The sequence below is a fragment of the Phycodurus eques genome, chromosome 7 (assembly GCF_024500275.1).
Source record: "Phycodurus eques isolate BA_2022a chromosome 7, UOR_Pequ_1.1, whole genome shotgun sequence".
NCBI lineage: Eukaryota > Metazoa > Chordata > Actinopteri > Syngnathiformes > Syngnathidae > Phycodurus > Phycodurus eques.
The window spans coordinates 4,395,774-4,410,124 of NC_084531.1; the positions used below are offsets into that span (position 1 = coordinate 4,395,774).

The 14,351-nt window shown below is 41.8% G+C and overlaps 1 protein-coding gene across 4 annotated transcripts in view; it reads left to right on the plus strand.

Annotated features, from left to right (window-relative positions):
* The window catches only part of usp2a (ubiquitin specific peptidase 2a), a 59,917-nt gene that overhangs the window by 33,063 nt on the left and 12,503 nt on the right, over positions 1 to 14,351 (plus strand). For all 4 annotated transcript variants that reach the window (XM_061682029.1, XM_061682031.1, XM_061682032.1 and 1 more), the window contains 4 exons: positions 10,458 to 10,508; positions 13,667 to 13,790; positions 13,954 to 14,065; positions 14,176 to 14,286. In XM_061682029.1, the coding sequence (XP_061538013.1) occupies positions 10,458 to 10,508; positions 13,667 to 13,790; positions 13,954 to 14,065; positions 14,176 to 14,286 (398 nt within the window). The remainder of the gene's footprint in view (positions 1 to 10,457; positions 10,509 to 13,666; positions 13,791 to 13,953; positions 14,066 to 14,175; positions 14,287 to 14,351) is intronic.

The window sequence follows — 14,351 nt, forward strand, 5'->3', positions numbered from 1 at the left end:
ACAAACATGGAACACAGGAAAACATGGAACAAAACTAAATGCAACCCAAACCAAAACACAGACCATGACAAGGGATCCTTCAAACGTAGCATTGGGCTTGAAAATTCAGATTCATTTACTTGGTAGTGTGGTGTTGTACCCCTGCCAACAGTCCATGGAAAACAGGAAGGTTGAATTTACATTGGAACTTCCACAGTCAAACACAGTCTGTGAACATTCTATTTGACTTCCAAATTGTTCCTATGTCAAAAATCTCAAGTCCCGAAGTCTAGGCTCCAACTGTCGCCATTATAAAATATACACTTAATGTACCGGCAATGTTTTATGTGACATTTTAATATTCTTTACTGTCATACAAGTATAAAGAGAAGTCTACCTCTGTATAATAAAAGAACATACCCTTTGAAGACGCCGAGCAGACACGTAATGGAGAGGGAACAGGAAGCTGATTGCACAGCAATTCGATTAAAGATAGCAACTGCTTGTCTATGTAATTGATATTTAATTAATTTAAATTATTTGCATCACAAAATACAAGAAAAGCAAAATACATTTGTGGAGTTCATCCTTTAGATTCTCACTGGGTTGAGAAATTTGCTGGCAAATCACATAAAGTAACACATGATGATGAATTTAAACAAGGTTTTGCTTGACTTATTGAAGCATTAAACTCGTTAAACTCAAATGTAACCCTTTTTGAGTGTTTTGACAATTTTTCAGTTAAATTAGATTTTCTTCTTCCCGTGTGGGAGTTTTCATGTTCTCCTAGTGCTTGTCTGGGTTTTCTCCGGGTGAGCTAGCTTTCTCCCGCATTCTAAAAACCTGCACGTTAGGTTAATGACAGATTATAAATGGTCCATGGGTGTGAATGGTTGTTTGTCTAGATGTACTAATTTTAAGGTGTTGTGTAATTCAAATTTTGACTGACCCCTGTAAAATTCTAACATCTGAAGTTCAAAGCCTAGATTTTCCCCGGAGGGCTTTACTGTAGTTGGAAGGTCATGTCACATGTAGTTTATCTTTTAATTAGGACTGACTCATGGTGGAATCATCTCTGTTAATACTCAAGGTGCTCTCTTAATTACAGTTACATGAAAATATGCTTTAATGGTAATGTAGTATTGTAATATTCTTCAATCCACCATAATATACATGGATGTACAACTGGGTGCCTACTCTATAATAAATAAGGTTTCAACTGGGCATAAATTATTTTCTAGTACAGCACTACAGTACAGTCACTCCAAAGGGGTCTGCTTTTCCATCATATGTATAATGACACTGCCATGTACACTTACTGTAAGCCAGTGAGAGTTTGAGCCTAGAGTGACAAGATGAGCCATTCCACAAGAAGTATATACTTTATTTGTTTCTTGGATGTCAATCCCAGACTAATGATGTGTTAAAGTACCATATGTTGTGCTTACACATTCTGTCTATTGCAAACTCATTCAGGCTGGAGAGTAATGTAAACACAGGCATGTTAAAATAGTTATCTTTTCAACCATAAAACAGAAGAATAAGAGAAGCCAGTGCATTTCCTAATGGTTACACGCAGTTGAGTCAACTGAACGTTATTGTATTCTAGAAAAGAGTGTTTCTGCAGTCTATGAAATGGGGACCAACTCCAAGCGTCCGAGGCTATAAAGAGAGGCAGAATTCTTCTCAGTAAAAGATCTTACTCTTTACTTGCTTGCATGTAGTGTAAATGTGTGAGACGGTGAGCTGAGCTGGAACTCTTCGACACTGGCACAACAAATACATTATAATGACTGATTTCTCTGTGTTTTTCGAGGGCAAAATGAAAATAACACCTGTGCTCGAAAGTTCTTGCAAGCATTCGCTTGCTTTCTCTTGCGCACACGTGCGTGCACATTCAGTGACTGTTACTTGTAAGCACATGGGAGCGGGGACTTAACAGTAGCAACATAAGCAGCCTCAGAGGGAAAGAGAGAGATTGTTGATTATGCCCTGCCAAACAGAGAGGCAGGTCAGAACAGACTGTTCTGTTGCTCTGTCTCATGCTGGTTTGCCGGCCAACCTGCCATTGGTGGTCGGCACTACCAGGTGGACCGAGGCATTCTGTTGCGGTTAGCGTGCAGTTTAGTTTACAGGCCAAGATGTAAAAACAGAACAGAGAGGTGGGAATGTGTCACCTTTCAGTGCCTTAATCTTTTGGGTTACAAATGTTTTGCCAATATTGCAGCTATTAGTTATTATTGTTGTAACTTTTTCAAGGGAAGTTAATGGTCTCTAATGGCTAGGTTTCTATTTTGTCATGTCATCATGCTTTTATGAGAACAGTTATCAGCATCAGGATAAACTTTGTTGCCTATAGAGGAAATTTGTATTAGCTAAATTATTTTATTAAATTAGCACAACTGATTTATGGTATGATGTGATTTCCAGAGGTTTTCAACAATGTCACAAAATACATGAATTATTTAATGATTAGTCATAGATTACGATGATTAAATTAGCCTGGGTGTGGCTGGCAAACAGTTAATGGTGTATCCTGCTTCTGCTTAAGTCAGTTTGTATAGGCTCCAGCTAACCTGCAATCCTTATGAAGACAAGCCCTCTAGAAAATGGATGGATAGTTTAATTACCGTATTTTCCGGACTATAAGTCGCACTAGCCAAAAAATGCATAATAAAGAAGGAAGACACACATATGTCGCATTTTTGGAGGGAAATGTATTTGATAAAATCCAACACAAAGAACAGACATTTCATCTTGAAAGGCCATTTAAAATAAAAATAGAATAGAGAACAATGGGCTGCTAACATGACATGACGCATAAACAATGAACTGAGTACGTGCCTGGTATGTTACCGTAACATATTAAGTTATTCAGATAACTATAGCATAAAGAACATGCTAACAAGTTTAGCAAACCATCAGTGTCACTCCAAATCACTAAATCCAATGAAATCTTCATCCTCAGTGTCACTTCTAAAGTACTCCGCCAACTACGATGCGCCACTTCCTCTCCTACGTCGCTTTCGTCAGACTCATTGTCAGTTGCAGGTGCTGATACACAGGCCTAGAGCGCCCTCTTGCGGTTGAAACAGTAAAAATAACATGAAATTATATAATAATGTGTTAATAATTTCACATATAAATCGCTCCGGAGTATAAGTCGCACCCCCAAACGATTAAAAAAATTGCGATTTATAATCCGAAAAATAAGGTATCTGGATAATTAATGTTATCAACAATTGTGTTCAACCTTATTAACATCTGCACTCTTTTGTACGGACAGAGTCATGTTCAACCTATATTTAATTGAATACACTACAAAGACAATATATTTAATGTTCAAACTGCTAAACTTTTTTTTTTAGCAAATAATCATTAACTTGGAATTTTATGGCTGCAACACGTTTCAAAAAAGCTGGGACATTTGGCAAAAAAGACTGAGAAAGTTGAGGAATGCTCATCAAACACTTGTTTGGAACATCCCGCAAGTGAACAGGCTAATTGGGAACAGTTGGGTGCCATGATTGGGTATAAAAGGAGCTTCCCTGAATTGCTCAGTCATTCACAAGCAAAGCTCGCCCGAGGTTCACCTCTTTGTTAACAAGTGCGTGAGAAAATAGTCGAATAGTTTCAGGACAATGTTCCTCAACGTACAATAGCAAGGAATTTAGGGACTTCATCATCTACGGTCCATAATATCAGCAAAGGTTTAGAGAATCTGGAGAAATCACTGCATGTAAGCGGCAAGGCCGAAAACCAACATTAAATGGCCGTGACCTTCGATCCCTCGGGTGACACGGCATCAAAAACTGACATCAATGTATAAAGGATATCACCACATGGGTTCAGGAACACTTCAGAAAACCAATGTCAGTAAATACAGTTCGGCGCTACATCCATAAGTGCAACTTGAAACTCTACTATGTAAAGCAAAAGCCATTTGCAAGTTGCATCAACAACACCCAGAAACGCCGCCGGCTTCTCTGGGCCCGAGCTCCCCTAAGATGGACTGATGCAAAGTGGAAAAGTGTTCTGTGGACCGACGAGTCCACATTTCAAATTGTTTTCTGAAATTGTGGACGTCGTGTCCTCTGGGCCAAAGAGGAAAATAACCATCCGGACAGTTATGGACGCAAAGTTCAAAAGCCAGCATCTGGCATGAGTAACTTACACATCTGTGAAGGCACCATGAATGCTGCAAGGTACATACAGGTTTTGGAGAAACAGGCTGCCGTCCAAGCGACGTCCTTTTCACGGACGCCCCTGCTTATTTCAGCAAGACAATGCCAAAGCACATTCTGCACGCGTTACCACAGCGTGGCTTCGTAGTTAAAGAGTGCGGGTACGAGACTGGCCTGCCTGCAGTCCAGTCCTGTTGCCCATTGAAAACGTGTGGCGCATTATGAAGCGTAAAATACGACAACGGAGGCCCCGGACTGTTGAACAGCTGAAGCTGTACATCAAGCAAGAATGGGAAAGAATTCCACCTACAAAGCTTCAACAATTAGTGTCCTCAGTTCCCAAACGTCTATTGAATATTGTTAAAAGAAAAGGTGATGTAACACAGTGGTAAACATGACCCTGTCCCAGGTTTTTTGGAACATGTTGCAGCCATAAAATGCTAAGTTAATGATTATTTGCGAAAAAAAAAAAGAAAATAAATGATTATTTGCAAAAAAAATAAATAAATAAAATGAACGTTAAATATCTTGTCTTTGTCGTGTATTCAATTCAATATAGGTTGAACATGAGTTGCAAATCATTGTATTCTGTTTTTATTTGTTAACACAAGCATGAAAAAAATGAAGTTTTAGCCAAGCAGGAGCGTGAAGAGATTAATTGAGTAAAAAGTTGTCGCTAAAAAGCATGTGACTGAGTGAAAACAGCTTGCTGTGACTTTGCGCTGACCCATGTCCCCCACTCCAAAATGACCCTCCAGAAGATCTTGATCCTTGAATTAAATGAGCACAGTGGTAGGCCAGATGATACTCTGTATTCTTACCTGGTTGGGTACCTGGCAAAAGGGCATTTTGTATGTCCTTTATTTCAGGCTTAAGGAAGGAGTTCAACCTGATTCCTGGAAATGCCCTTCTGTCACCAGTGCTTTTAGGCTAGACGGAGCAGTGTTTCTAAAGTCGTTCAGCAGTACCCTAGGGTGCTTTATGACATTTATGAATGAAGCATTTATACTAGGTTTCCCTTTGTGCCACCTCTTTAGTGTCTTCTTCTTCTTTTCCTTTCGGCTTGTCCCGTTAGGGGTCGCCACAGCGCTGTCATCTTTTTCCATGTAAGCCTATCTCCTGCATCCTCCTCTCGAACACCAACTGCCATCATGTCTTCCCTCACGACATCCATCAACCTTCTCTTTGGTCTTCCTCTAGCTCTCTTGCCTGGCAGCGCCATCCTCATCATCCTTCTACCAATATACTCACTATTTCTCCTCTGGACGTGTCCAAACCATTGAAGTCTGCTCTCTCTAACTTTGTCTCCAAAGCATCGAACCTTGGCTGTCCCTCTGATGAGCTCATTTCTAATTTTATCCAACCTGGTCACTCCGAGAGTGAACCTCAACATCTTCATTTCCGCCACCTCCAACTCTGCTTCCTGTTGTCTCTTATGTGCCACTGTCTCTAATCCGTACATCATGGCTGGCCTCACCACTGTTTTATAAACTCTGCCCTTCATCCTAGCAGAGACTCTTCTGTCACATAACACACCTGACACCTTCCTCCACCCGTTCCAACCTGCTTGGACCCGTTTCTTCACTTCCTGACCACAGTCACCATTGCTGTGGCCGGTTGACCCCAAGTATTTCAAGTCCTCCACCCTTGCTATCTCTTCTCCCTGTAGCCTCACTCTTCCCCCACCACCCCTCTCATTCATGCACATATATTCTGTTTTAATTCGGGCTAATCTTCATTCCTCTGCTTTCCAGTGCATGCCTCCAGCTTTCTAACTGTTCCTCCACCTCACAGTCATCTGCAAACATCATAGTCCACGGGGATTCCAGTCTAACCTCATCTGTCAGCCTATCCATCACCACTGCAAAAAGGAAGGGGCTCAGGGCTGAACCCTGATGCAGTCCCACGTCCACCTTAAATTCTTCTGTCACACCTACAGCACACCTCACCGCTGTTCTGCTGCCCTCGTACATGTCCTGTATTATTCCAACACACTTCTCCTCTAGGCAAATAATGCATCTGTGGTACTCTTTCGAGGCATGAAACCATACTGTTGCTCGCAAATACTCACTTCTGTCCTGAGTCTCTCCTCCACTACTCTTTCCCATAACTTCATTGTGTGGCTCATTAACTTTATTCCTCTATAGTTGCCACAGCTCTGCAGATCACCTTTGTTCTTAAAAATGGGCACCAGTTACACTTTTCCTCCATTCCTCAGGCATCTTCTCACTCACTAGAAGTCTATTGAACAAGCTGGTCAAAAACTCCACAGCCACCTCTCCTAGATGCTTCCATACCGCCACAGGAATGTCATCAAGACCAACTGCCTTTCCATCTTTTCTAACTTCCCCCTTACTAATCATTGCCACTTCCTGGTCCACCACACTTCCCTCTTCTCGCTCATTTTCCTCATTCATCAACTCCTCCAGGTATTCTTTCCATCTAGCTAGCACACTGTTGGCACCAGTCAACATATTTCCATCTCTATCCTTAATCACCCTAACCTGCTGCACATCCTTCCCATCTCTATCCCTCTGTCTGGCCAGCCTGTATAGATCATTTTCTCCTTCTTTAGTGTCCAACCTGACATACATGTCATATGACTCTTGTTTTACCTTTGCCCTGTGTCGCATCTCAATGTATTCCTTTCGCCTCTCCTCGGTCCTCTCAGTGTCCCACTTCTTCTTAGCTAACCTTTTTCCTTGTATGATTTCCTGTACTGTGATGTTCCACCACCAAGTCTCCTTCTCTCCTTTCCTGCCAGAAGATACACCTAGTACTCGTGCCTCTTCTGGAAAAAAGTGTTCGCTACAGCCATTTGCATCCTTGTTGCAAAGTCTACCACCATCTGTCCCTCCAAGTTCCTTTCCTGGATGCCGTACTTACCCATCACTTCTTCATGACCCCTATTACCTTCACCAACATGTCCATTACAATCTGTACCAATCATGACTCTCTCTGTCTGGGATGCTCAGAACTACTTCATCTAGTATAACACCCTCAATTTCAAATTTCAGCCTCATCACTCGATCTGATACTCTTTTCACCTCAAGACATTCTTAGCCAACTCTTCTTTTAAAATAACCCGACTCCATTTCTATTCCCATCTACACCATGGAAAAATAATTTAAACCCTGCCCCTAAACTTCTAGCCTTACTGCCTTTCCACCTTGTCTCCTGGACACACAATATATCAACCTTTCTCCTAATCATCATGTCAACCAACTCGTGAGATTTTCCTGTCATAGTCCCAACATTCAAAGTCCCCACATTCAGTTCTAGGCTCTGTGTTTTCCTCTTCTCTTTCTGCCGAAGAACCCGCTTTCCACCTCTTCTTCTTTGACTTCGACCCACAGTAGCTGAATTTCCAACGGCGCCCCGCAGGTTAGACGCGCCGGTGGCGGACGTTGTTAACCCGGGTCACGACCGATCCGGTATGGAATTAAGCCGGATGCCCTTCCTGACGCAACCCTCTGCATTTATCCGGGCTTGGGACCGGCCTACAGTTTGCACTGACTTGTGCCCCCCATAGGGCTGCATTGCCACCTCTTTAGTGTACACTATGTATATATCTGCCTGCTCACATGGAACTACTGAAATGTGAGGTCTTATGATCCCTTTTGTGACTGCTTAATTTCTGCCTTCTTTTTCTGTACATGCATCCCTCCTTTCAAGGAGACTATAGAATATATATTACACTTGAAATTGTTAAATACTCCTGCTGAATGCATAAATTGAATGAGTGATTAATGAAGAAAAAAATACATCAATGCTCACAATCACTAATTGTACAGTAAGGATACATTAGTCATAATGAGTGACCGAAACAGCGGTTGAAAGAAGCATGTTTTGGGAATGTGTGAGAGGTTGCTCAAGCACCTGGCGAAAACCCACACAAGCAGTGAGAATAAATGTTAATCATGTGAGTGGTCATCCATCCATCCATTTTCTTTACCGCCACATTTATCCTCACTAGGGTCACGAGCTGCTGGAGCCTATCCCAACTATCTTCGGGCGGAAGGCGGGGTACACCCTGAACCGGTCGTCAGCCAATCGCAGGGCACACAGAAACAAACAACCATTCGCACTCACATTCACACCTACGGGCAATTTAGAGTCAATTGTCAATTCAATCAACCTACCACGCGTTTTTGGGATGTGGGAGGAAAACTGGAGTAACCGGAGAAAACCCACCCAGCCACAGGGAGAACATGAAAACTCCACACAGGCGGGGCTGGGATTTGAATAATGAGGCGGATGGGCTAACCAGTCGTCCACTCTGCTGGCTGAGTGGTCATATTATTTTCAAATAGTAAGAATTTGCATACTTGCATGCTGGGGATGTTTTTGTTCTTTACTATAGCCGAGATAAGACTGCTGACTGCTCCTGCCAAAGTGTGTATACTTGACTTTAATCCATCACACACACTTTAATCCCCCCCCCCCCCCCACACACACACACACCCACACACCATTGCTGCTTTAAACTGCTTATGTATGAGAATCACAGCAGCATTTGCATAACGGAATTAGCTGTCATTATGGTCATGCTACTGGCTGGCATCAGGGCATGAGCCAGCAATTCACATTCATGTACAAATCCTTTGTGATACGGTGCTTGGGAAAGGGATATTGAAGTGTAATTGCATTTTGTTTTGTGTCATATCGTATCACATGAATTGACAGGTTGCTTAAATTAGGTTGGTGAAAACTGGAGAATTTAAACAACAGTGACAGTCGGTTCATATTGTCGACAACTTTGTATAACTGCTTCAGTATTTCTCACTGTACATCACTGAGATGTTGAAATATAAAATACCACTTAAACACTCTGAATGGTGTCCTTAAAAATTGAGGTTAATAGAATTGATCTCTTGCTCAAAATAAGAATTTAAGTTGTGACCACAAACTGAAAATATAGATTTTTGTAGTCCTGGTTTAAAGCCAATGAAGCTTGAAGTTGTTTTCATTGAGGGCTTTTAAATCACACGCACACACACACACACACACACACACACACACACACACACACACACGCTCACTCCTCTCTCAGAACTCTCACTGTAATGTCCTCTAGTGCTGCATCCTACTGGGGGGGAAGAGATAAGAATAGCGTTGCTACAGATACGGCGCTGGGATGTTGTTTTCAAAGCTGTGACGTCAGCCAGGCTTAGGATCAGCCAATAGCAAGTAGACTAGGAGGTACAATCCAGCCATGGCATCACTCATCATTGTGCGTGCGTGCATGGGGTACTACATCTTATGAAATACAATTTGAGGTATCCAGAGAGAGTCAGTCATGCATCTTGTCATGATGGCGCTTTTGGTGAGGCTTGATACACAAATGTTGGGTGAGAATGCTTCATGCATCAACATCAGGCATGAGCTAGCAGTATCAATGAAAACATTATTAACGCCATCAATCAGTCTTTTAATACACCATAAACATCTGTGCTCAGAACTTGATGCTTACTTGATTGTAGTGTCTTTAAGAGCATTGTTTTATATTGCGAATGGCCTGGTGGGTGGGGTAAACACATTGTTTTGAGAAAATCATGTAGTAGCCAGTCTTTGTTTCAGGTTGTTATAAGTTTATTATGATACAGTAATGATGTTATAATTCAGGATGACCCAAACCAAAGACAGACATGATTGAATGAAAAGTAACGCATGCACTGTTATGCTCAAGGGATGACTAGGGATACAAAGCTTGATTTTTTTTTTTTTATTATTATTATTTTTACACACCATATTTTCACAACCATAAGGCGCACCGTAGTAAAAGGCGCAGTCTCAGTTACGGGGTCTATTTCTGTACTTAACACAAACATAAGGCACGCCGTATTATTGGGCACAAGCATGGTAAAACATACGCCAGTTTAAAACATACGGTAGCATGCATGCACGCGAAAACAATGTTTTTAAAAAGGCAGCGTGAGCAAAACTGAGTTCGGTTGTACTTTATTGAAGTATTTAACAATGTACTCATGTTATTTTTTTGATCAATCCTCATCCACAAATCCATCAAAGTCCTCATCTTCTGTATCCGAAATGAATAGCTGGGCAAGTTCTCCATCAAACACGGCAGGTTCCCTCTCGTCATTGTCGGAGTCAGTCTCTTTGCCGTGCGGCTCCTCAGAAATGATGCCGGCTCTGTCTGGGTCATCTTTCAAAACATTTATTTTCCCTAAGTGTTTATCCAAAAAACAAACTTCAATGCGCGTAAACTTTGTGAACCCCTATATTTGCCTTAATGGTTTGCTCATAAAATTGTAATTTGCATTTGTCTTCCAGAACTCAAAAAGTGCCCAGGGACTGGTGGGACTGAAAAACCTGGGAAACACTGTGAGTACAGCTCCTACTTTCAGATCATTTGGCATCTGTCTCTGGTAAAGGGAGAAGTTGTACAGACTTGCAGTTAGTGTTTTATACAGTATGTTATACATTTGTTGACATCTGCCACCCCAGAATGGGGGGTCTGGAAGAGTACTTGCTAAGCAACAGGCTTCGGTAGGGTTCTTAAAATAAATGGCATTTGTGTGTTGCTCTTTGTGTGGAGTTAGCTCATCAGAGCCTTCTGAACTCTAGACCAAGGAGCACTCATTCTTTTTCTTATACTTGTTTGATCCTGCCAAAGTGCACATCTCCCTTGTACATGTGTCTAAAGCAGTGTTGTACACTGTAGACTACTACAAGATTTTCCTGGGAACCCTTTTGTCTTCACGAGTAAATTTCAGCTGGTGCACATAATTTGTGAATCTCCAATTTATGGAGTAAAATGTAAATACTGTACAAAGAAACTAGAATGACACCCAGTAGAGCACAGACCTCTACAAACATTCCTAATTTGGAATCGCAGAAATACAGATGCTGTCCGTTAGCATATATCTACTATTTAACATTAAGATTTATGCATTAATAAATGGAGTCTATGCATTCAGCACAACTGTATTCAGTGTCAGGTGGCATGTTAACTTCTGGTCGGCATGTAAACATATAGTGACAACATGGGAAAGGTGTTAAAACTCAAAACCAAGTTGTTGACGCTGGACACAGCGACACACCGCAGTGTTGGCTGGAGGAGCCACCTCCTCATCTTTGTCAAGTAAAAACGTTTGACCTCAAAGTACTAGCACCAAATCTTTGACTATACAGTGCTGTGAAAAAATACTGGACCCCTTCTCAAATTTCTATATTTTTGCACAGTTTCACCACTTTAAGATCATCAAACAGAAATATCAGACAAATATAACTCAAGGGAACTTAAAATGCTGTTTTTAAATGGTGATTTCACTTAAGGTTAAGTTAAATCATGAATTAACTATGGCTAATCACAATTTTTTGTTAATTTTCACTGCTTGCACCAAAGTCTGATTACCTCCAGACCTGTTCAATCAAGAAATCACTTAAACAGAATTTGTCCCGACAAAATCAAGTTAGACAAAAGAACTAACAACGCTGCAACAAAGTGACATGATCCAAAGAAATTCCAGATCAGTCGCGGAATAAAATAATTGACCTCTATCAGTCTGGAAAGGGTTACAAAAGCCTTTTCTGAAGCTTTAGGATTCCACCGAACCAAACAGAGAGCCATTAACCTCAGAAGGAGAAAACATGAACAGTGGTGAACCATCCCAGGAGTGGCCGGCCTACAAAGATTACCCCAAGAGAACAGCAATGACTCATCCAGGAGGCCACAAAGGGAGTTAGGACAACTTCTGAAGAACTTCAGACCTCACCTTGCCTCAGTTAAGGTCAGTGTTCATGACACAACAATAAGGAAGAGACTGGGCAAAAATGGCATCCATGGCAGAGTTCCAAGGCAAAACCCACTGCTGACCAAAAAGAACATGAAGGCTCATCTTATTTTCACAAAAAAAAAAAAAAACATCTGAACGATTCCAAAGACTTTCAAGAGAATATTATATGGACTGACGAGTTGAAAGTTGAGCTTTTTGGAAGGTGTGTGTCTCGTTATATCTAGCGTAAATGTAGAACAGCATTTCAGAAGAACATCGTACCAACAGTCAAACATGGTGGTGGGAATGTGATGGTCTTGGGCTGCTTCTCTCCTTCAGTACCTGGGAAAACTTGCTGTGATTGATGGAACCATGAATTCTGCTCTTAAACAGAAAATCCTGTAGGAGAATGTTCAGCCATCAGTTTGTGACCTCAAGCTGAACCGCACTTGGGTTCTGCAGCACGATAACGATCCAAAACACACCAGCAAGTCAACTTCTGAATGGCTTAAAAAAAAAAAATGAAGGTTTTGGAGTGGCTTAGTCCAAGTCCAGACTTGAATCCGAATGAAATGTAGTGACATGACCTTAAAAAGGCCATTCATGCTCGAAAACCCTCTATTTTGGCTGAATTCAAACAATTCTGCCAGGAAGAGTGGACCAAAATATCTCAACAGAGATGTGAAAGACTCATTGCCAGTTATAGAAAACGCTTTATTTCAGTTGTTGCTGCTGAGGGTGGCCCAACCAGTTATTAGGTTTAGGGGGACATTACCATAGCCATAGGGGTAGCTTAGAATTTTTTTTTTCTTGAATATATGAAATCACCATTTAAAATCAGCATTTTAAGTTTGCATTGGTTATATATGTCTGATATTTAAATTTGTTTGATGATCTTAAACATTAAATTGTGGAAATTATGCAAAAATGTAAGACTTTAAGAAGGGGGGCCAATACTTTTTCACAGCACTTTACCTATTACACAATGCTGGTTATCACATATTTAATAACAGAGGTTTTTTTTCAGTCAGATGTTGTCCCAGTAGTTTGTAACATTGACAGCTGAAACTGTTCGGCCATCTGACCTTTCCGCTGGAAATACTTAATGTGCTTCTATGCGTAAGGTCAATTAAAAAATATATAAACCGGGGGTGGGGGGGGGGGAGACTCAGCATGTGAACATTAAAAAAAAAATCTTGCTACTCCATCCATTTTCTGAGCCGCTTCTCCTCACTAGGGTCGCGGGCGTGCTGGAGCCTGTCCCAGCTATCATCGGGCAGGAGGCGGGGTACACCCTAAACTGGTTGCCAGCCAATCGCAGGGCACATACAAACAAACAACCATTCGCGCTCACATTTACACCTACGGGCAATTTAGAGTCTCCAATTAATTCATGTTTTTGGGATGTGGGAGGAAACCGGAGTGCCCGGAGAAAACCCACACAGGCTTGGGGAGAACATGCAAACTCCACGCAGGCGGGGCCGGGGATTGAACCCCGGTCCTCAGAACTGTGAGGCTGACGCTCTAACCAGTCGGCCACCGTGCCGCCATCTTGCGACTCATCATTGCTAATTCACCTATGCTCTACCACACTCCAGTTTCATGGAAATCAGAATCCAAAAACAAATTTCAGAGAAAAATATTGAACACAAACAAACGCTGTTGAAAACATGGTTGACGCACAAGAAGTTACAGTATAAGCAAATCACCACATGATCGGTCAACATTAAGGAAATCCAACAGTTTGTTTTGGTTTCCTTGTAGTGTTTCATGAATAGTATCCTGCAGTGTCTCAGCAACACACACAGCCTGCGAGACTACTGCCTGCACAACTCGCACCGCAGAGACCTTAATAACAACAGCCGCACCAACACAGCCCTCATGGAAGGTGAGAGACTGTCTGAACATAAACTCAAACATAAACAGCTCCTGACTTGTTTCCACTCTTAACCTCTGGCTTTGATTTGCATCTCTGGTGTCATCGTCGTTCTACAAAGTAACTCTGATGACAGATTGCGGAATACATTTCATTATTGTGTCTATGTTGGTAGAATTTGCCAAGCTGATACAAACAATGTGGTCGTCAACCAGCAGTGAAGCTGTCAGTCCGTCTGAATTCAAAACACAGATCCAGAGATACGCTCCTAGATTTGTGGGATACAAGTAAGCCTCTATCCCCCCCCCAATTATTGCCTTTGTTTTTCTGCAGGCTAGTTTGACTGATACCAGCAGTGAGTAGGGGTCATAGCATTGAATCAGCTTCTCTTCCTCAGCCAACAGGATGCTCAAGAGTTTCTGCGCTTTCTGCTGGACGGCCTGCACAATGAGGTCAACAGAGTCACAGTCAGGCCGAGAGGCACTGTCGAAGATTTTGATCACCTACCGTAAGTATTGTGCGAGTAAAGCACAAAAGGTATGTTGTCTCTCAACCAGGAAAAAGGACTTATTA